This window comes from Acinonyx jubatus, chromosome D2 (genome assembly GCF_027475565.1).
Source record: "Acinonyx jubatus isolate Ajub_Pintada_27869175 chromosome D2, VMU_Ajub_asm_v1.0, whole genome shotgun sequence".
Taxonomy (NCBI): domain Eukaryota; kingdom Metazoa; phylum Chordata; class Mammalia; order Carnivora; family Felidae; genus Acinonyx; species Acinonyx jubatus.
This window is the reverse complement of record NC_069393.1, coordinates 53,794,717-53,816,302: the sequence shown is the minus strand read 5'-3', so window position 1 is coordinate 53,816,302 and position 21,586 is coordinate 53,794,717. Positions and strand designations below refer to the sequence as shown.

Here is a 21,586-nt window from a genome sequence, read left to right as displayed (position 1 = left end):
TTCAAAAAGAGAATAGAGGTGGGGGAGGGGACGTTTTAAATACACTTACTGCTTCCTACTTCTCCATATGCAGGTGTGACCAGCTCATCAGAGCTAAACTCCACGTATTCCAAAACAGTTTTGCTTTTCACCTCTGTGCTGTTAGGTAAAGGTAAATACAGTTTTGCCAGTAAGCTTGTCCTTTGACTTACTTCATAAACCTAAATATAAAAGAAACAGTTGATAGCTCACTGGAAGTACCAAATAAATAAATAAATAAATAAATAGCTAAAAGCTAAAATAAGAATCTTCACTAACACATTTTTATTCTTTTTTAAAAATACTAGAATATAAAATAGGTATAGCATTTCATCCACATGATTATAAGAAAAGGAAATAATCATATGTCCTTAAAAATACAATGCCTTTTAGTGGTTTCAAAGAAAATGAATTGAATAAAAGGATTACAAATATAGTTCTGAGCATATGGGTACATATAACACAATACCTGAATAACTTGCTTTTGGATAGCACTTTTAAAGTTCTTTATCTCATTTAAACCTGATAAAAATTATAGGAAATAGGCATTATTCTTCCAATTTTATAAATGAAGAAACTGAGTCTCTATATGAAACTACATTAGTTTTTATTATAAATGATAGAAACCCAGGTTGAATTGCTCAACAAAAGGGGAGATCCATTGGTTCATGGAGTCCAAGGACAAGTTAAATGAGCTATCGGAGGTATGGGAGGGAGAAAGAGTCCCAGAAGAACGAGTAGGGAGGTGCTGAGTAGACAGTTCCATACTAAACCCGGGACTTCTGATTCTGCATGCTGTTCTATACTATGATCCCATCACTGCCATAACTACAAACCTAATGGGTTTTTTAGAAAAATCTTATTTTGACTTATACTGTGTTGTCAGTGTTTGGAGAAACAGTGATAGGTGCTCAACGAAGAAGGAAATCAAGGAGGGAGAAAATGCTTCCTGAAAGAACGTGTCAATCAAAAGGATGGGTGGTTAACCAGAAAAGTAGAGAAAAAGGAGAGTCAAAGAGGCAAATGTTTTCTCCGGTCATCTTAGCACTGTCCTTGTAAGAGTGAATATAAGTCAGCACACTAGTTCCTTGACAAAGGCATCCCTAATGTAGAAAAGTTTATAGGGGTGTAGTTAATGGACTTATAGGATTCAGGTCCATGAGAGAAATTTCTTATTGCAACTCAGTAAATTGGCTACCTGAAGAGAGGTGATGCACTGATAACTATATTCAAATGTAAAATTGGCATTTTGATTTTACACATCAGTCTTGTGTTTTGTTTAGGGGATATAGACGTATTCTCACAGGACTGTCAAATTCAGGTTCTGAGACTGCAGGGCTGGAGACCAGATCCTGGGTAGTAACTGTAAAGGTAGAGAGTTCCACCTCTGTGAAGTCTCCTGGTAGAGCCTTGTCCCCTGATGGCAGCTCTCTGGACCACTGCGTGGCTGGGATGGAGTGTCAAGAATGAAAATGGGCCTTGTGAGTAGAAGAACTAGAATGTTCAGAAGCTCAGAGGTAGGAAATGGCAAGGATGTATGGGGAAAAAACCAAGCAGTTCAGTTTGACTAAGGTGAGAAAGGAATAAAGAGGAACGGCAAGGAGTTCCTAAATTCAAAATGTAGGTTAGCATCTGTTAGGCTATCTAAATAAATAGATTTATTTTGCAATTTCTGCAGTAGCTCATGGTGCACTTTATTCCTAGCTAGATTCCCTTCCTTCCCTGCCTCTTAGTTTGTTAAGATCATGTTCTAAGTGGTAGTATGATGATGAAGTTTTCAAAATATGCATTTGTCTACTTGGGTGGGGGCAAGTTGTAAACTGAGATTATTGTATCACAATTTATTTTAAGTACAACAGGAAAGTATAGTCAGTATATATCTTAGCATGTTTTTAAAATAGGAATTTCAACAGAGGTGCATTTTAAGATGATAGAAACTTGTCAAGTTTAGATAAACAAAATGAAGGTAGCCTCTGAGCAGAGAGAGAAAAAATTATTTTAGGTATTGTAAACATACCTCTGATTTAGATTTATAATTCTTTCCTCACTCCTCAAACCTCAGCCCATGCTCACATACACAAATCTTTATTCCCTCCTAACTTTCCTTTCAAGTCTAGTTGCAAGTTTAACCCCCATAATAGCCAACACTTCCTATCTAGACTCCTTTACTGTCTTTAATTTTTCTCCATTGTCCTATTTTCTTCTTCCTTTAGTGCAGGGGTTCTGACGATGGGGCCTTTGGACAGCAATTAGGAGTCTGTTATATGTATGTTCTTTCATCAGCTTCTTAAAGGGATCCAAAACATAAAAACAAACAGACAAATAAATAACATACATACATACATACATACATACATACATACTTACAAATTCAGCAAGAGACTGAAATCATCAAGTCAGGGTTGGGACTATTTGGAGAAATCAAACAGCACTTACAAAAGCTATGTTACTCATTTTAGTTTAAATAATTGCCTTACACCTTGCTAGCAAGTGAACAGTAATGCTGCACATCCAGGGTTGGTAGGAATTTCAGCAGGAGAGAATGGAAGTATTTAGAACAACCACAAATCAAATAATTTATACTTGTAGTATAAAAGACTATTGCTGAATTACAAATACATTATTTATAAATGACTTGCCTACCCATATAGATCGATCATCTCTAAACAGAAATTACTTGTCACATATAACAGTAGCTACCAAGAAACATAAAAGTATGTATGACATAAAATAAGATACAGAAGTAAATGACAATGGCATACCTCCAAGCAAATTGTTTCTGGCCAACATATTATCTGAATATTGAAAATTTGCTGAAACATGACTTTAAAATCAAACTGTAGGGGAGATACGGAAGTGCAAGAAACTTGTTTATCGTTGGATAATATTTTAATAAAATATTTAAGCTTCTGAATTTTGGCTCTCCTCTTTTGTTCATGCCTAAAAATTAAATAAATATTTAAAGGATCCTTGAAAAGCAAGACAGGTACAAAATATTGTTCTTTTCAAAATGTACCTAAGCATGTTAAATTATGACCTTTTTGGAAACCATTTAATGCTATCTTTGAGCCAAATAATGATTGCCTATGTGTGGATAATAGCCTCTCCTACTCAAATATTTTTTTTAAAGATATTTACTTAAAAATAAAGAAAGAAGTAAAGTCAAGGTACTATATATCACTCTGCTATTTATTTTACTAAACTGTAACTTAGTCTTCTAAGAGGAGAAAACTGAGGGACTTAGGAATGGGGGGAGGAGCTTGAATTAAAAACTCAAAAATATTTTCTAACTTCTAGAAGAAAGACACACTTTTAAAAGAAATACACCATGTTTTCAATAACCTCAGTGAGGTGGCTCTAAGTCAACAGAGTTGCTATGTCCTCTTAAAGATCTTTATAAACCCCTTTAGGCTTTAGGCTGCACACTCTTTTTTTCTCTAGGACGTTCTTTCTCTAAGCCCAAAGACCAGAGAGGCAAGCCAGATTCCCTGGGGCTTCTATGAAACACTTGCTGGGAAATCAAACTGATCCCTTAAGTGATATGAAACTCCTAAAGAGAGTCTTCCGGCCACTCATTCATTTGTTCATTCAACCAACATTTATTGAATTATCTTCTCAGCTGCAAGGCAACTGACCTAATGATGTTTAGGGCTTCTCTTTTTCAGAAGGGAGAAGACTGGTTGGAAGATAAGCTCTGGGATGAAACATAATATGCCCTTCTGTTCTCCACCGTAATCGTCCTAGGGGCCCAGCATCTCCCGGCCTCCATATCTGCCCATGTTCTCTGTAACCTTTTCAGAGGTTCAGGAGACAAAAGATTACTTATTTTTCTTATCTCCCTGTTGGCCTCTTCTAAGCATCTTACCAATTACTTTTTACTTTTTACAAATTACTTTTTAATGTTGCCCTCTGAAAGTAGTTTTAACAATGAGCTCATGAACTGATTATGAAAATCCATTAATTCAGGATTATATTTATCTTTGGGAAATCTTGCCTTTTTTGTCACCTATAAACTCTTTATAATTCTTCTTTAATTCTTGTATTCCTTTCATCTCTATCCCTGACACCGGTATGTTCTTCTTTTCTAGAGAATCAATCCTTATTCAACTGGACATTTTAAGGGAATAATGACAGCAGTGCCCCATAATAGCATTGGCTTTGAAAAGACAGAACATGTCCCATTTCCTTTTGCCTTGATTTCCACTAAGTTTTAGCCTAGGTTTTCCAGCACATATATCTTCTTCCTTCTCTTCCCACTCTTTACTTCTAACTTCTATTTTGTGGCTCTTGTTCTCTCATCCTCATTTAGATGGTCCTTTTGTATGCCTGTCTTACATAATAATTATCTCAGGCCCTCTTTGGAAGTAGGTGCAGAACAAATAAAGTATTGCTTCACTGCTGCACTTTGCTAGTCAGAAAGAGGGTAGTGGTAATTGTGCCTTTGTGTCTGCTACTCTTTATGTTCATTTCAAATGTAATCATCCATCCATTCATTTCATAAGTATAATTATTTATCGGGCATCTACTACCCTCCAACGCTGTATTAAATGATGCACATTCACACAATACTCAAAGATGAATTGGTACAAAGTGTCCCATGGGGCAGAGATGTTGAAAAGTTGGACCTAGTTCAATGTCCCAAGATGCCATATCCATCTCCTTTAAAGGAGATGAGGTCCATGGGCTCAGAGATGGGAGAAATGGGAATCTGTATGAGATCTGTTTTTGCATGAATGTCCTAGGAATAGGGAGAAAACACAGCTCAAGGAAAAAAACCACAACTGGAAAGGAAAGAAGTTTGTATAAAGCAGAAAATTTTCCTCCAGATACAGAATACTTATGGAAGCAAGAGGTGGGCAACCACATACTCTTATTTTCTGCAGTGGCTATCTATACCTGAACAAAAATTAGTACCATAGCAAAACAAAAAACAATCATCAAACCAAACTGGTTTATGTCCTACCTGAGTCATGAATTAGGTGACCCTGGGCAACTTGCCCTTCATAAGCATAAATTCCCCCAAATCTACGATGGGGATAATACCACAGAGATATGGTTGCAGTTAAATGTGCAAATGTATTTAAAACCTTAGTAAAGTGCCTGGCATCTGGTATTCACTCTAATACTATTAGTCTAATACTATTATTAAAACAATACAACAGATAATATATAACGAGGAAATAATCCTTTAAAATGCTTACAGTGAACACTTGGATAAGTTTGTTAATTCTGTAGTGAAAGAAAGTTGTGGGATCAAGGTAATTGGTCTTATTCTTTCAATGTCTGTTTCTTCAAGCTCTGAAGCTAAGTATGAGAGGCTCTAGAAACCAAAACATAAATATATAATTTACAATGTAAGTTCACTGCTTAAGACAAGAATTCTTGAAATTACACTTTTATTTCTTAGGTTTGTCATTTTGTTGGGTAACTGTTACAAATACCAAGATTTCCTATTCTACCAAACAATTAAATGTTATAACCAGCAAAGAGGAGTTGAATGTTATTTTGAAATATAAATACCTCCCATTTATCCCCATTCTTAAATGCTTTTCCTTCAGTTTTCTTCTGAGTCTCAGACATTTCTAACAGTTCTTCTTGGTTTTGCTCATCACATTTATTCATTTTTACCCTAATTGATAATAAACATAATTATTTGAAGCAGAAATAATGGGACTATGTGAGATCTGTTAGAGGTGTTCTTAACACATATACACACACACGACCAATCTCTTACAACAAATAATTGTACACCCCAAGAACATTAGTAGTGAGAGTAAAAGTGAGTGGTGAGCAGGCGGTATTGGTCTAGATCTGCTGTTCTGAACAAACTTATGGCATCTCTGTCTCTCCTTTTCCGCCCAGGGGCTCATAATGCATGGGCATATCAGACTGGTTTAAAGGAATGGAGGCAAGTCAGCAAGTTTACGTGAATTCAGAACTCTACGAAAAAGTTTCATGCTAGGTTAGGTTCAGAAACTGTCAGAAGCTGGGGCGCCTGGGTGGCTCAGTCGGTTAAGCTTCTGACTTAGGCTCAGGTCAGGTCATGATCTCATGGTTTAGGTCATGATCTCGTGGTTCGTGGTTCGTGAGTTTGAGCTCTGAGTCGGGCTCTGTGCTGACAGCTTCGAGCCTGCTTCAGATTCTGTGTCTCCCTCTCTGCCCCTCCCCTTGTCACACTCTGTCTCTTCTCTCTTAAAAATAAACAAACATTATACAAAAATTAAAAAAAAAGAAAAACCACAAGAAGCACTTTCGTTAAAAACCACTGTAGCAGGAAAAAAAAAATCAACAAAGTAAATGTCTTTCTTAATAGGCTGAAGTTACACTAATTTCTTAGTTTTGAAAAAGACATGGGTTGTGGGGAGGGAACTAGTTATTTCAATGTATTCACACACAGCTTAAGTGATTAGCAAATACAGATTTGAACTGTAACCATCTCCTCCACTAACTATGTTTTTATGACTTATACATTTCACCTAGGAGTACGATTGCTGGGTCTATGTGAGGCTTTGTAAGAAAAGTGCCAAACTGTTTTCTTTCTTTTTTTTTTTTTTTTTGCCAAACTGTTTTCAAATGGCTGCACTAATTACATTCTCATCAGCAATTAATGAATGAGACTTCCTCCTGCTCAATATCTTCATCAATATTTGTTACTGCCTTTTTAATTTTGTCTTGTTTTGGATTTTAGCCATTCTAAATGGTGTATAGTTATCCCACTGTGGTTTTAATTTACATTTCTTTACTGACATGCCATGCCATGCTGAGCATCTTTTCATGTGTCCATTTACCATCCATGTGCCTTCTTTAGTGAAGTTTCTGTTCAAATCTTTCACCCATTTTATTTTTTTTAATAATGTTTATTTATTTTTGAGAGAGAGAGAGACAGAGACAGAGACAGAGTATGAGTAGCGGGGAGGGGCAGAGAGAGAGGGAGACACAGAATCTGAAGCAGGCTCCAGGCTCTGAGCTGTCACCACAGAGCCCGACGCGGGGCTCAAACCCACAAACCATGAGATCATGACCTGAGCCGAAGTCTGACCTAATCAACTGAGCCACCCAGGCACCCCAATCTTTTGCCCATTTAAGAAGTCAAGTTGTCTCATTAAGTTTTAAGGATTGTTCAAGTATTCAAAATACAAGTCCTTTGTTGACGACATCAAGTAGATGTCTAGCTTCTGGATTTTCTCCCAGTTACTGTAAATGTCCAGTTATTCATGGGCGGTTCCTCAGGAGACTTAAAAGAACAAACAGAGTAGCCACTCACCTTTGAAACTGTAACTTTACTGGGGTGCTTGTAAACCCTTGCTGTTGTCGGAGGGATTTTATTTGTTTCCAAGTCCGTGATATACTGTGTAATAGGGAGAAGTCTTTTCCTCTTTCTAAATCATAAAGCTGTTTTGTATTACTACAACAATAATGGTAGATCAAAAATATGTTGGTCATTAATAGAAATCATTAAAAATGGCCTGGAAGAATGTACTGACGAATTGTTCTGGATACCCCCACCTTATGATTTTTTTGCATTTTACCCACGTCTTGATATAGCTATAGAAATTCCACTTAAGAGATTAATTCCTTTACGACTGGAAGATTTTTCACTATTCAAAAGTGCCCTGCTAAAAGCCAGACTTTTCCAGATGTTCTGGTCATTCTGCAGTGTATTTATTATACTTTTTTTCCAGATCAACAATTGAAACTATTGCTTCAAATTTAGAGGTACTTTGCTGGATGAGGTAGTGATCATATGATTTGGATATTGGTAATCTACAGTTTTTAAAGATGCCTCTTCTGTTTTATGACTTTGCAAACACACTATTAGTATGACAAATTACACTGACTTTCTAATGTTAAGTCACCCACCCTTGCATTCCTGGAATGGTCCCAACAACTTCACTGTATTAATGGACAGAATTCTGTTTAGCATGTTTGTAACTATGTTCATGCGTTAAATTGGGTTGCAAGAGTTTTTGTATTAAGTTTTGTTTTTGTTTTTAATTTTTTTTAACGTTTATTATTGAGAGACAGAGAGAGACAGAGCATGAACATGGGAGGGGCAGAGAGAGGAGGAGACACAGAATCCAAAGCAGGCTGCAGGCTCTGAGCTGTTAGCACAGAGCCAAACGCAGAGCTCGAACTCACAAAACGCGAGATCATGACCTGAGGTGAAGTTGGATGTTTAACCAACTGAGTCACCCAGGTGCTCCTCTAATCAATTTTGCTTTATATATTTTGAAGCCATATTATTATATGCATATATGTGTATATGTGTTTATGCATATATATAAATACATCTTAATTAAACTGCATTATTTTGATGTACCCTTCATTATACCTAGTAAAACTTTTTGCCTTAAACATCTATTTTACCTTATATTAATATAGCTATGCTGGCTTTATTTTGTTAGTGTTTGTATGGTATTTTTTCCCATTATTTCTATTCCCTAACTTTTTATATCTTCATGATCTAGATAAGTCACTTATAAATAACATACAATTAGATTTTAGTTTTGGGTTTTTTTCCTCCTTTTAAAAAAATTTATTGAAATTTAGTTGACACGCAATGTTACATTAGTTTCAAGTGTACAACATAATGATTCAACAATTCTACAAGTTATACTATACTCACCACAAATTTGTCTAACATATGTCACCTTACAACACTAGTACAATACCATGTACTGTATTTTCTATGCTGTACCTTTCATCCCTGTGACTTATTCATTCCATAACTGGAAGCTTGTACCTCCCACTCCCCTTCACCCGTCTTGTCCATCCCCTACCTCCTTCCTCTCTGGCAACCACCAGTTTGTTGTCTGTACTTATGGGTCTGTTTCTGCTTTTTGTTCATTTATTTGTTTTGTTTTCAGATTCCACATATAAATGAAATCATGGTATTTGTCTTTCTCTGTCTTACTTACTTCACTTAGCATAATACCCTTTAGGTCCATGTTGTCACAAATGGTAAGATCTCATTCTTTTTTATGGCTCAGTAATATTCTGTGGTATATGTGTGTGTGTGTGTGTGTGTGTGTGTGTGTGTACACCATATCTTTATTCATCTATTGACAGACACTTAGGTTGTTCCATATGGATTTTGTTTCCTAAATTCTAATCCAGTCTACCAACCTAGACAAAAATGGAGCACTTAGCTCATTTAGATATATTTAGGTTTCACTCCATTTTCTTTTATGTTTTCTACTTGTCTCATATGTTTCTACGTTCCTTTTTCTCTCTTTTCTTGTCTTCTTTTGGATTGTTTGAATATTTCTTTATTGTCTCATTTTCCTCTCCTATTGACTTGAAAGCTGTATTTTCTTTTAGATGTTGTAAGTTAAAATCTGAGCCCTTGATTTATCAAAGTCTAATATTAAGCTTTACCCTTACTCTCCTCCTGAACAATGCAAATATCTTTAATTACTCTTATCCTCCTCCATTCTTTACTCCATTCTACAAGTGATACATTTGAACTCTCTATATTTTTATACCCATGAGACACCATTACATCACTTGTTCACTGAGAATTGCCTACATATTTACCACCTTTATTGCTCCTCAATACTTCCTGATTCATTTTTTACTGTAAGCTCATGTTCCTTAGAATTCCAAATCTGTGAAAATCTCTGAGCTAAGGTTAAATTTGCGCTCTTCCAGAAAGAATATTTATTGGCTTTGCCAATTGTCTGCTGTCACTACTAATCTGGGACTATTTTAAATTCAGTTCTAAATCTGATATTTTAGATCACATAAGTACTATGAAGTCAGATTATAAATCTATATGAATGCTGGATTGTGGTTATGAATTTTCAAAGGAGCATTTTCCCCCTTCTGCCTAGTGACAAAGTCCAAGACAAATTTTTTTGTCATCCTTTTTATATTCCCCCTTCATGAGGTTTAACACCCATTATAGAATGATCTCTTACTAGACTTTCCAATTAAGTTGACCTTCGCTTTCTTTATCTTCTACTTTTGGTACTCCCTGAAGCCATCTGAATGATAGCTCAAGGTTACTAATATTTAACAAATATCCTCAGCATAAAAGCTGGCTTTACCCCTCTCTAATTTTTATGATTTTTCCTTTCAGTTTGTTTTTGGCTTTTGCAGATTCCTTACTTTTTGCCATTTTGGGAATACGTTTATAAAGATAACATTCATATTTTATCAGACATTTTTAGTTGTTTTCATTAAAAGGGCCATTCATGAAATCTAGTCTACCAGAAATAGAAGCCCATTGCCATTTATTCATTCAGCAAATATTCACTGAATGCTTACTACATGTCAGGCACTGTGCTAGTTAAGAGGGATACAAAGATAAACAGATATACTCTCTGGGTTCAAGAAGCTTACAGACACGTAAACTAACCAATGCAATAAAATGTTATAGGTGTTATAACAGAAGTCCACACAGCTAGAGTGTGGGCATAAATAAGAGCTAAAAGGCAATAGCAGGGGAAAACTTAAGAGTATGTGACACTCAATTCAAATCAACAAACACATAATAAATATCTATTATGTGGTAGGGAATATTTTGGGTGCTGATAACTAATATCCCAACAGGGAAAAATGCAGAACAAGTAATTACAAATATAATGAATATTATGAAAGGGGGAATATGTAAATACCATGTGAATATACAAAATAAAGAGAGAGAGAAAGAATTTAATCTAATCTAATGGGCAAGTAAGAGCCTCCCTGAGAAACTTGAAATTGAATAAAATGCATATGTTGCCTAAGTGTCAGGTAGAAAACAATGAAAGAACCTTCTAGAAACAAGAGGCATTAAAACAAGGATACTTAGATATTAGACAACATAGTCCATTTAGGGCACTCAACTATGAAATTCCAAAGCAGAAAGCCCTAACATGAAGCTTGAGAGGGAAGCAGGAGTCCGGTTACATAGGGCCTTACAGATCATGCTAAAGCTATTGAATTTTATTGTGAAGGTAATAGGAAACCACTAATGTGGCTTATTTATTTAGAAAAATCACTTTGGTTTCAATATGGAGCATGGCTTAAAGAGAGGTATTCTAGGAGACTGAGTAGTCAGGCTATGAGATAAGCACCTGAAATAAGGCAGAATCAGTGGGAATGTTTACTGTTTGGAGGTGAGGGATGAGAGGAGAGGCAAGAAGGGGGTTCATGAATGACTTACAGCTTTCTATCCTGGGTACCAGCTCATTGTGGGTATCAGGCACATAAAAGGTTAGATAGTCATAAAAGGTTAAATATATCTTTTCTAATGGAAACACTGTTTTTCAAATGTCCACAAACTACTCTTTGCAGCATTTCAACACCACTCTAAGAATTTTCCTGAATGTAAATCTATTACATTGTTTTTTTTCTGCTTTGATAAAGCAATGATATCTTCAATGACCCTCTGACACACACACACACACACACACACACGTGCACACGTGCATAGTGGTAGGCCCTTATCTACCATCATCAGATCCCATCTAAAGCCTACTTTTCTCTTTTCTTCATTAAAGCTTACTTGCTCTGTGCCAATGTCTGTTCTTTGCCTTTAATTTTAGTTAATCTTATAAATAACACCAGTTTATGGTTTTGTAAATACTGGTGGCTTCTATTCATTCATTCATTCAAGTAATGTTTATCAAGAACTCATTATGTGCCAGGACTTGTGCAAGGTATATATCAACTTTCTCAGGTAACATTGTTTGTGTTTAACTAGATTATTCTAGGAAACCAATTATTTAAATTGACTGTTGCTTCTAGAATTTGTAGAACCATGTCAGGTCAATGGGCAGGGAGTGAGGGAAATTCTTTAACTATCAAGTCACTCTCTTATATAGACATTTATTTTATCTTTGTGCATAAGTGAACTTTCTATACAATAAGTACCCCCCAGTGAGATTTCTTGCTTTTGGAGTGTCCTTGAGACGTACTTTATTTAGTTATTTCATACTTTCCTAACTTATCTTCCCAACTACTCTATAAGCTGATGGCTCCCAACTTGTACACCATGTTTTTTTCTTTTACAGGGATCCTTAAATCTATATGCTCTTTGAGTAATGTTTTTAGCTGAATTAATTATCTTGTACATACGTATACATGGATTAATTCTCATATACAAACACTTGAGGCTAATATGTTCCAAAAACATTAGTGAACTCATGGTGGTTTTTAATTAGCATGTGTTTTTTTTAAATCAATGGATGTGTAAATTACAACTACTTTCATGTGACACTTCTATGAAATATTTTTACACAAAATTTTTTTTTTCAAAACTGGGTCTTAAGGAAAGGTTGGAACCATTTCTGTAGTTGTCTAAAGAGTGAGGACCTTGTATTTTTCTTATTTTATATCTTCCATAGCAAGTGCAATACTCTAAGGAGTTTCTTAATAAATGCTTGAGAAATACACAAATAGTCAAAAAACCTACCTTATCTGCCAATAATAATCTTGTAAAGATTTTTTGGTTAGCTGACTTATTTCCAAATTTTCACTTGCTAATTTGGTAGCGTCTCTCAGTGCTATCAGCTACAACAAAGAAAATAGCTTTTTAGTACATTTCATCCACTGTCACCAATACTCCAATTTCTCTGAAGGTCCAGGTGCGTGCAGCAGAAGCACAACTGTATAACCTTTTGTGTGTTACTGTCTTATCTTCCAAAATATATTTCATATAAGTACCTTGGGGCAGAACTGAAAATAACCTCAATACATTATACCTATGGGCACCTGGGTGGCTCAGTAGGTTGAGCATCTGACTCGATTTCAGCTCAGGTCATGATCTCACAGTTCATGGGACTGAGCCCTGCATCAGGCTCTGTGCTGACAGCACACAGCCTGCTCGGGATTCTCTCTCTCCCTCTCTCCATTTTCCTCCCTCCCTCTCTCTCCCTCTCTCAAAATGAATTTAAAAAAGAAAGAAACATTATACCTAGAACCTTCTAATCAGTTCATTAATGAATGTAAAAAAAATGCCAACCAATTAAGATGGCATATTGAGCACAGGAATCTACCTTATCTTCCACAGTTACATTGGGGTTCTTCCATGGTTACAGAAAAGATATGTTTATCTGTCTTTGTCCATATCTACTGCCAACATCACATCCATATCTATATATGTATATTTATGACTGCATTTATATCTATATCTCTCTATAAAAAATGTATAACATAGGAAAACAAGAAAAAATAAAATGAAAAGAAAAAGATATACTGAGGAAAGTATAAAGCAGAAATATCCATAGAGAATATCTTTAGAGAAATAAAACTGGAGGAAACTGTACCCTTAAACATGCATAGGAGAAATCTGTCACAGGGACAGTTTGTAGGAACTCTAAGACTAGAATCAATTAATATAAACGTTTACTGGAAGAAATCAGAGAAGATCTCAACAAATAGGAAGACATATGATAGTCTTGGATAAGGAAACACAATTTTTATAAAGATAAAATTTCTTTTGAAACTAATATAATAATATAATGCAATCACAGTAAATACGGTAATAGAATTTTAAAAATAGAAGTTGACAGGCTAATTCTAACACATGGAAGATCAAATCTTTAAGAGCATACAAAAACATCCTAGAAAAAATGAGGAGTCACTTGTCCTACTGCATTATAATTTAACAATTAAATATAGTAATTAAGACAGGGCAGGACTAAGGGCAGCTCGGTGGCTCAGTTTGTTGAGCATCTGACTCTTGATTTCGGTTCTGTGATAGCTTGCTCTGCATGACTTGTTTTCTCTTTCAATATTAAATGGTCAACTCTATAAATAGAATAAAAACCATTCTCACCTTCTCATAAAGCAGCTGAGGTAAATTCTGTTGCTGCCTGTCCTGAAAACACTCATAAAGTTGAAGCAGCCTAGCACATAACACTTGTTCTTGATTGAAGAGAGGATGATGGCTGAACTGCAAACCCACAATGTTAAGATCTAATTGATACATTTCCCTTTGACCTTCCATTTTGTTCCTCATAGAGCTTTCCAGATCAGGTTTCACTGCCTTTTAAAGAAAAATATGTACATAATGTTAACTTTATTCTTTGTATGTCTTTTGAAATTATAAGTGATTTTTCCTTATAAAAGTAACACATTAACTGTAAGAAAATGAAGGGATACAGGAAAGCAATAAATAATTTGCTTTTTTTTCCTTGAAATTGATTATGGCCCTTGATTTCATAAAATATATTTATATTGCATCATTTTAATCATCTTTCTATAAATTAGTGTCACATACCTTATTGTTGTGTGCTGGTAGAAGTTAGACTTTCAAGTTATAAGCCCCACAATGATTTCCTATAGAAACATTATGACAAATGGTCTGTTTAGGTCTGTTGGGTTAATAGTTTAGGTCTGTTGGGTCAATAGTTCGACTACCTGATGATCTCTAATAGTCATCCATGGGCCAGAGTTAAGTGGTAAACCCTTATTAAAACATTGTTCTTATGTGAATATATTGGTAATGCCCTGGAAAATCCCCTGGAGGGGCCTGGACCCTCAAAATAAATGCTACCTAACAAGGAGACCATCTTTTGTTATACATGAGATTGTCTCCACGTGTATACCAAACTGCCCCTAAGTTAGCTGAAGTCTGTAAACCTTAACCAATATACCAAATGATTCAATTATGTTTTAGTACACTATTCTGAATTTAAGTACATGTGTTTGAATATGCGTGACTAGTTATTAGTGATGTAATTTGAGAGAGTTAAGGGGTTACTCAGCATAGATAGCCTAGTTCATGAATGCCTAGCCACTCTCAAGAAGATCCATGACTGCATCCACCTAAAAAGGAGAGCTCGAGCCCTCTTTCTGGATCAGTCTGGTGTAATAGGATGTGCTTCCCAGTCTGTGCCATTGTTATTACAATCGCTGTTACACTGAAAAATTGCTGTTGTACCTTTGACTTGGTGTGGCAGACCCAGTGCTTCTCAAGGACTGTAGGTTACCAGTATGATGCCTACATTTCTCCCTATCTACTCTCTCCTGAGCCAGGAATATTCCCCTATTTCCTCACTGGCCTGAGGGGAGGCAAGAGAAGAGTCATAAAGTTTGTTTTGTTTTGTTTTATCCTTATCTTGTAAGTCTCTATGTTCTATGTAAGGACCAACTCAGAGAAGAAAACCTGTTCTTGATTCCACTTATAAGATTTAGTTAATTGGTAATAAAATGGTCATCTACCAGGCAAAAACACCAATGAAATAAACGGCTTTGGTATTAAGCAACCAAATTATAAATAAACTTTTGAAAATTAGAGTTCCTAAGCTAGAGATGCCTGTTTTATTGAGCAGATTCATCACTGGTCAGTTAAGTCAGAGGATTAAGAGAACTTCTAGAAGTAGGTAAGTGTGTTAGACCAAAAGCACAAAGATCTAGGCAACAATAAATCAAAGGCTGGATAAATGCAAAAAAACATCCAAGCTGGTGACAAGTATAAAATCTGCGCAAACGCATAAGAGGAATGTTGGAAGAGGGAGTAAAGGGCATAGTCAAATGGTCAGGCAAAACTACTCAGCAAACAGGCAAATAAGGCCTGGGGTAGAGGAATCTGGCAGAGGCAAGAACAAAGACAGGACTTTGGTATTTGGGCAGCTATTACCTGTGCTTCAGTCGCCCTCATATTTCTTTTATTCTGGTGAGAAACCCCAAATGAGTCTTGCCTCCAAGGCTAGCTGGGCTGAGTAACAAATGTGGAGAAGATAAAAGGGGAAAGCAGGCTGACACAAATTCCAGAACATTATCTGTTAAGGATGCTACAGAATGAATTTGAACACTCAGTTTAGATGCTTGGTGAAGCGACATTTCCATTTACTTCCAAGTCTAAGAGTCCATGAGATACTGAAATTGTGCTTGGATAAAGCGAGAACACAGGCATTTGAGGAAAAAGGTACTTGTTCAGCCCAGTGGTTTCCAACTTGGGATTCTGGTGGTTACAAAGGTTAATCTGGATGGTGGTTAATATTTTTCCCAAAATTATACATTTTGCATTTATTTGTTTTCATACAATTGTTCGTTCATTCATTCAGCAAACTATGAGTTGTTTCAAGGATCTCTCTCCCTAAGAAGAATCATCTCAGATAATTATGTCAAAATATCTGTGTTTTATCCTCAGCAATATTTAGATAAAACATATTGTTGCTATAAGGTGTAAATGCTATGCCACATAAGAGCAAAGAACAAGAAGAGATAAAATCTAGGGGTTTTCCCTCTTCCCTCTTTCATTCTTTCATTTTTATTTTTAATGGATATGGATTTTTATAGTAACCAAACTGGAAAAAACAGAAAGATATTGCAATGTTGGGTGTGTATGTGTGTTGGGGATGGAAAGCTCATTTAAAAAATGTCAGTAAATGTGTAATATTATAAATTAGGATAGGGCAGAGACATTACCAGTCTCTCATGGTGTGACAGGCACCATGCAAAAAATAATATTTTCCAAGATTATGGCAGTCAGCTGATGTCTTTCTCTTCTGATGTATACTAGGACTATAAAAGTTGACATCTACTGAGGTTGCATTACAAATAATACAAGCACTCATTGAGTGTCTATTATATGCTAGGCATTTGGATATGTGTTAGCAATTGATTTAAAAAAAAAAAAAAGGAAAGAAAATACCACTCTCTTCAGTCAAGCAGGAAAGAGATTAGGTAAACAGAGGATACAGATACAGATTGAACCTTAACAAAACTGCAACCCAGTCTGAAATCAATAAAGTCTCGAACTGGGTTAAGATTTATTATCCCCACTCAATATGCCTAACAAAGCAAAGGACAGAACCTTTCTGAAAAAAAGATATAATCTAGAGCTTTTATAACTTTTCATACATGCTTTGATACAATAAAAAGCCTTTTAAAAAATAGAGTAAAAGTTTAAAAAACAGAGTTAAAGGGAAAATACATGAAAAAAATGGGAGTATTCTAGAAGAAAACTGGAATATATACATAAGAATCAAATGTCAAAAGAACATTTTAAAGCTAAAATTATACTGAAAATATCTGAAATTAAGAATTCATTAGACAGGTGATTCTGGGAATACCATGGCAATATAGTTTTACATATTCCCAAATCTCTACCTTTAAAACAGGCAGAGACGGATGCCTGGGTGGCTCAGTCAGTTAAGCATCTAACTTCAGCCCAGGTCATGATCTCTCAGTTCGTGGGTTCAAGCCATGCGTCAGGTTCTGTGCTGACAGCTCAGAGCCTGGAGCCTGCTTCAGATTCTGTGTCTGCCTTTCTCTCTGCCCCTCCCCTGCTTGTGCTCTCTCTCTCTCTCTCTCTCTCATGTTTAATGTTTAAATAAACATTAAAAAAATTTTTTAAAATAATAAAAATAAATAAAACAGGCAGAGAAACTAGATAGCAAAGCTCAAAATCCATGGACAAGATCCATAACAAAACTAGATCTCAAGAATCCTCCGTGAAACCCAAAATATAAGTAGATGGAGACAAACCACTGACAGTAAAAAGACCTGCATGGTATTGGTGATTGTGTGGAAGAGAGGTGCAATGAAGCCACTGAAGGCCCTGACGGCAGGAGAACCCCAAAGGGCCAACAGATATTCACCAGAAAGTACAGCATCCCAACTCGGAAACAGCAGGTAAAATTGGAAGAGGTTTTATCTACTCCAACTGTGGGTGAGTGCAAGGGGTTTTGCTAAGGACTGCAGGGGCTTAGAGGCACCTACTTCCTAAGAAGTTTTAGGACAAGTCTTCATACTAAAGAGAAACTGCTAGGAGTGGAATACAAATTGAAAAGGCCGGGGATCACAGAGATTACAGAAAGAGGAGGTACAGAAAAATATCTAGGAAGAGAAACACAGCCAAGAAATTTCAGAAATCAAGCCACTATATTTTTTTAACCCTACACAAGAACAATAGAGTTCTGTGACATTATTAGAAAAAGCTTTCTAGGAAAGCCAAGTCTTTTCTCTAAAAGTTCAGGAAAACTAATTTAATATAAAATGAGTAGTAGAAAAAAGACTCAAGATTAAATCTATAGAAATAAGAATAATGAATAAACAGTAAAATACTATCCCCACTGACAAAGTACAACACAAAGACATCCAGAAACAGATAAAAATAGAAATGTACTGCCAAATGAGCGAAAAGTATTGAGAAAAATTGTATGACATTAAAGAACATATATCAGAATTAGAAAAATAGAGAAATCAGGTGACAGACGAAAAGTGACAGAAAGAATTAAAAATAAAAAATAATTTAGGGGCACCTGGATGGCTCAGTCAGTTAGGGGTCCAACTTCAGCTCACGTCATGATCTCCCCATCTGTAAGTTCAAACCCTGCACAGATACTGCATGGGATTCTCTCTCTCCCTCTCTCTCTGCCCCTCTCCCCTCAAATAAATAAATAAACATTAAAAAAAAAAAGAACAAAGCAACAGAGGGAATAAGGAATAACACCCTGTAAGTATTTTTAATATTATTTCCACTTTGTATCTACTTATAGCCAAATCTCTTATAGATGGAATAGTTAACGCAAGTGAATGGGCAACTGAGTCTTGTAAACAGTTCTGATTTAAATTTTTCGGGCCAATTTTTTTATGTTTATTTATTTTTGAGAGAGAGAGTGTGTGCGCATGCCTGTGGGGAAGGATCAGTGAGAGAGGGAGATAGAGTATCCCAAGCAGGCTTTGCACTGACAGCACAGAGCCTGATGTGGGGCTTGAACTCACTGTGAGACCATGACCTGAACCGAAGTTGGAAGCTTAACCAACTGAGCTACCCAGGAGCCCCAACCAATTTTTAAATGTAACTATTTCTGTCTAAGTATTTCTTCTCTTAGGTTGATGGACTGCTAATTTTCACAATGTCTTGGAATACATATAAAATTTGTTTCTTTGACTATAATATATATTCATTTTTAAAATTTAGAACAGAGAAATAAAGCAAAAATAATCCTATGCCCTACAAGAGATAATTATTAACTTTGATATATTTTTCCACTTTTAATGTATCTACACATGTATGTGTACATAAGTCATTCATTGATTCATTTATTCTTTATTCTTATAAAATTAGGATCACAAATAACTTTGCATTCTGCTTTTTTCTCACTTGGCATTTTATTTTGAGCATTTCCCCACATCACTGAATATTCCTCAAAAACATAATTTTCATGACTATTTTACATTTCATCATAGTTTTGCCATTTATTACTAGATTTACTAATATCAATAAGGGGTGAATTAACACCACAAAGACATAAGTTACCATTGATACTACAAGAATTCTTTTAACCATCATTACAAATAAACTTGCCGGCTACCTTTCTGTATATGGTCTTTAGTGCTGGATTTAAAGATCCCTTGCTTGTGTTTAGCCTGAAATTCCACGATTGTCTGATGGGTGAAGGTAATGACATAATTTCTCCACTTTCTTCAAACCAACTCTTCCCCTATCAAAAATATTCAAGAAACAGAGTAATAAGATATTTCGCTAAAAACAAACGTCACATGCTCTGAATGAGTGATGTAACTTGGTAGCTGGCGTACTTGCCTCTTCTACGGTAAGCAGGCGATTTTCCATTTTGTTGCAGGTCTTTTTATGGATTTCTGGTTTTCTCTGAATATAGAATCCTTCATCTTCTAAAATGCGTGGCATCGTATCTTTTGGCAGTTTACGCTCGTTGGCCACTTCATAACAAAACCTTGATATTACTCTAAAGTCCAAAATCCTAAACTGGTATTGACTAAACAAGAAGCAAAAGGTAATTATCATATCCCCTACCACTAAAGTCTAGCAGGAAGTCTAAATGTATACATACAATGAATGAGCTCTTTTAACCAGTTTCCTTAAAGTCAGAGAAGACATGAGGAACAAATACAGAAAACTTGCTCTAGTTTTAGCTCGGTAGTTTGTATCTATCCAGCATACAAAAAGCTATTATTCTACCATATGATTCATTCATGACTTAAATATTTCATTGTAAGGAATTTTACCTGGAGAATTACTTGGCACAAAAATGTTTGCCTGTTGTTTTCTGATTTGTTCTTGATCAACTTCATATTCAGCAGCTTTTACTTCAAGTAAATCTGGAAAAATGACTTCCTGCATAAAATCTTCACCTTGGTCTTCAGCAAAATTTTGTAAATTATCATCAAGTGAAAAGTGTTTGGGATAGCTGTCATTTACTGATCTCTGTTGAATACCAAGAAGAAAAATAAGTAAATGTGTTGTCCCCAAGATTAATACATAGATAAATGAGATGTATTGGGACCTTGCTGTGAATTGTCTTTCTGATCCATGCCACCTAGTTCAAGTGTGAGCTGAAACTGTTATAATAAAATTTCATTGAACATAGAGGAACTCATTTAAGGCTTAACAATATGCAGTATGATTTTTCTCTATCCCTTCTTTGCAGTTCACAATGAAAGATTACTGGAATAGAACTATAATTCAAGCCCTTCCTCTCTCATGGAGAATGTCCTGAGATACTGGATTATGATATTTCAACCACTGAGAATTCAGTTGTAGGGCAAAGTCCAGAGACATCAGGCCATGCAGTCTTAAATTGCATTTTTTTTCACCATTCAGGAAGGTGACCAGATCACCTTCCTGGTCTTTACTGTGCAGCTCACAGCAGAGCAGGGTCTGTGCTGTTAGGTGTTATGTGACAGGGAGTATGAGGTCAGAAGCATCCACCTAACTTTCCATGCATAAGTGTAGATGGATACACTTGAGTATGGTGTGGTAGAAGAGATATCACTGACTCCCCCCGCCCCCCATGTCACAGGAACATGTCTTGCTGATTGTGGTGTGATAGGCAGAACTGTCTGAAAATAACCTTGGACCTCACTTTGGGCTGTCCAGACAATATATTTGGGACCAGGACTCCCCTTTCTCCCAGCAGGAAGAAACTCAACCCCCAACAAAACAGTGGCTTTCTTCTCTTTGTGACAAGGAAGTCATCAGGGCAATGGCTTCTCCAGACAGCTCCTCTCAACAATCCAGACCTAGGAGCACCTGGGTGGCTCAGTTGGTTAAGCATCTGACTTTGGCTCAGGTCATGATCTCACGGTTCATGAGATTGAGTGCCAGGTCAGGCTCTGTGTTGAAATCTCAGTGCCTGGAGCCTGCTTTGGATTCTGTGTCTCCCTCTCTCTCTCTGCCCCTCCCCCACTCGTGCTCTGCCTCTTACTCTCAAAAAAAGATAAATAAATAAACATTGAAAAAAATTTAAATAATCCTAAACCCGGACTCACTGAAGTCCAAGTAGCTGGTCTGCCTCACTGACCTAATTGCTCTCCTGCCTGCCCTCCAAGAAGGAAAGCAGCCATAACCAGAGCACCTGACCCTGGTATACTCTGCTGGCTGGCCTTTCTCTTGTTTTCTCAGAAAAGCTCATTCTTTAACCCATATTGTGAGACTCCAGGACGTCAAATGACTTGGCAGAGCATGCACATGTTTGAAACTTACTCAGCATACGTTGGACCATTCACTGAGTGCCTAATACGTTTCAGGAAGAAAATAAACAAATAGATAAGGGATATAGGTTGGGTGGTGACAAGTATGTTGAGAAACAGAAAAGCAAGATAAGGGGTTAGAGAATACCAGGCCAGGTGGGTGGGGGTACTAGAC

The 21,586-nt window shown here is 36.2% G+C and overlaps 1 protein-coding gene across 6 annotated transcripts in view; it reads right to left on the bottom strand.

Annotated features, from left to right (window-relative positions):
* The window catches only part of CC2D2B (coiled-coil and C2 domain containing 2B), a 94,563-nt gene that overhangs the window by 58,247 nt on the left and 14,730 nt on the right, over positions 1 to 21,586 (bottom strand). For 5 of the 6 annotated variants that reach the window (XM_053207291.1, XM_053207292.1, XM_053207294.1 and 2 more), the window contains exons 3-11: positions 19,948 to 20,146; positions 19,275 to 19,403; positions 13,784 to 13,993; positions 12,419 to 12,516; positions 7,283 to 7,423; positions 5,539 to 5,647; positions 5,220 to 5,338; positions 2,781 to 2,958; positions 50 to 200 (exon numbers count right to left, since the gene is read on the bottom strand). In XM_053207291.1, coding sequence (XP_053063266.1) covers positions 50 to 200; positions 2,781 to 2,958; positions 5,220 to 5,338; positions 5,539 to 5,647; positions 7,283 to 7,423; positions 12,419 to 12,516; positions 13,784 to 13,993; positions 19,275 to 19,403; positions 19,948 to 20,013 — 1,201 coding nt within the window. In that variant the 5' untranslated portion in view covers positions 20,014 to 20,146. Of the gene's footprint in view, positions 1 to 49; positions 201 to 2,780; positions 2,959 to 5,219; positions 5,339 to 5,538; positions 5,648 to 7,282; positions 7,424 to 12,418; positions 12,517 to 13,783; positions 13,994 to 19,274; positions 19,404 to 19,504; positions 19,642 to 19,947; positions 20,147 to 21,586 lie in introns of all 6 variants that reach the window. The other variant, XM_027062707.2, reaches the window with a different exon arrangement.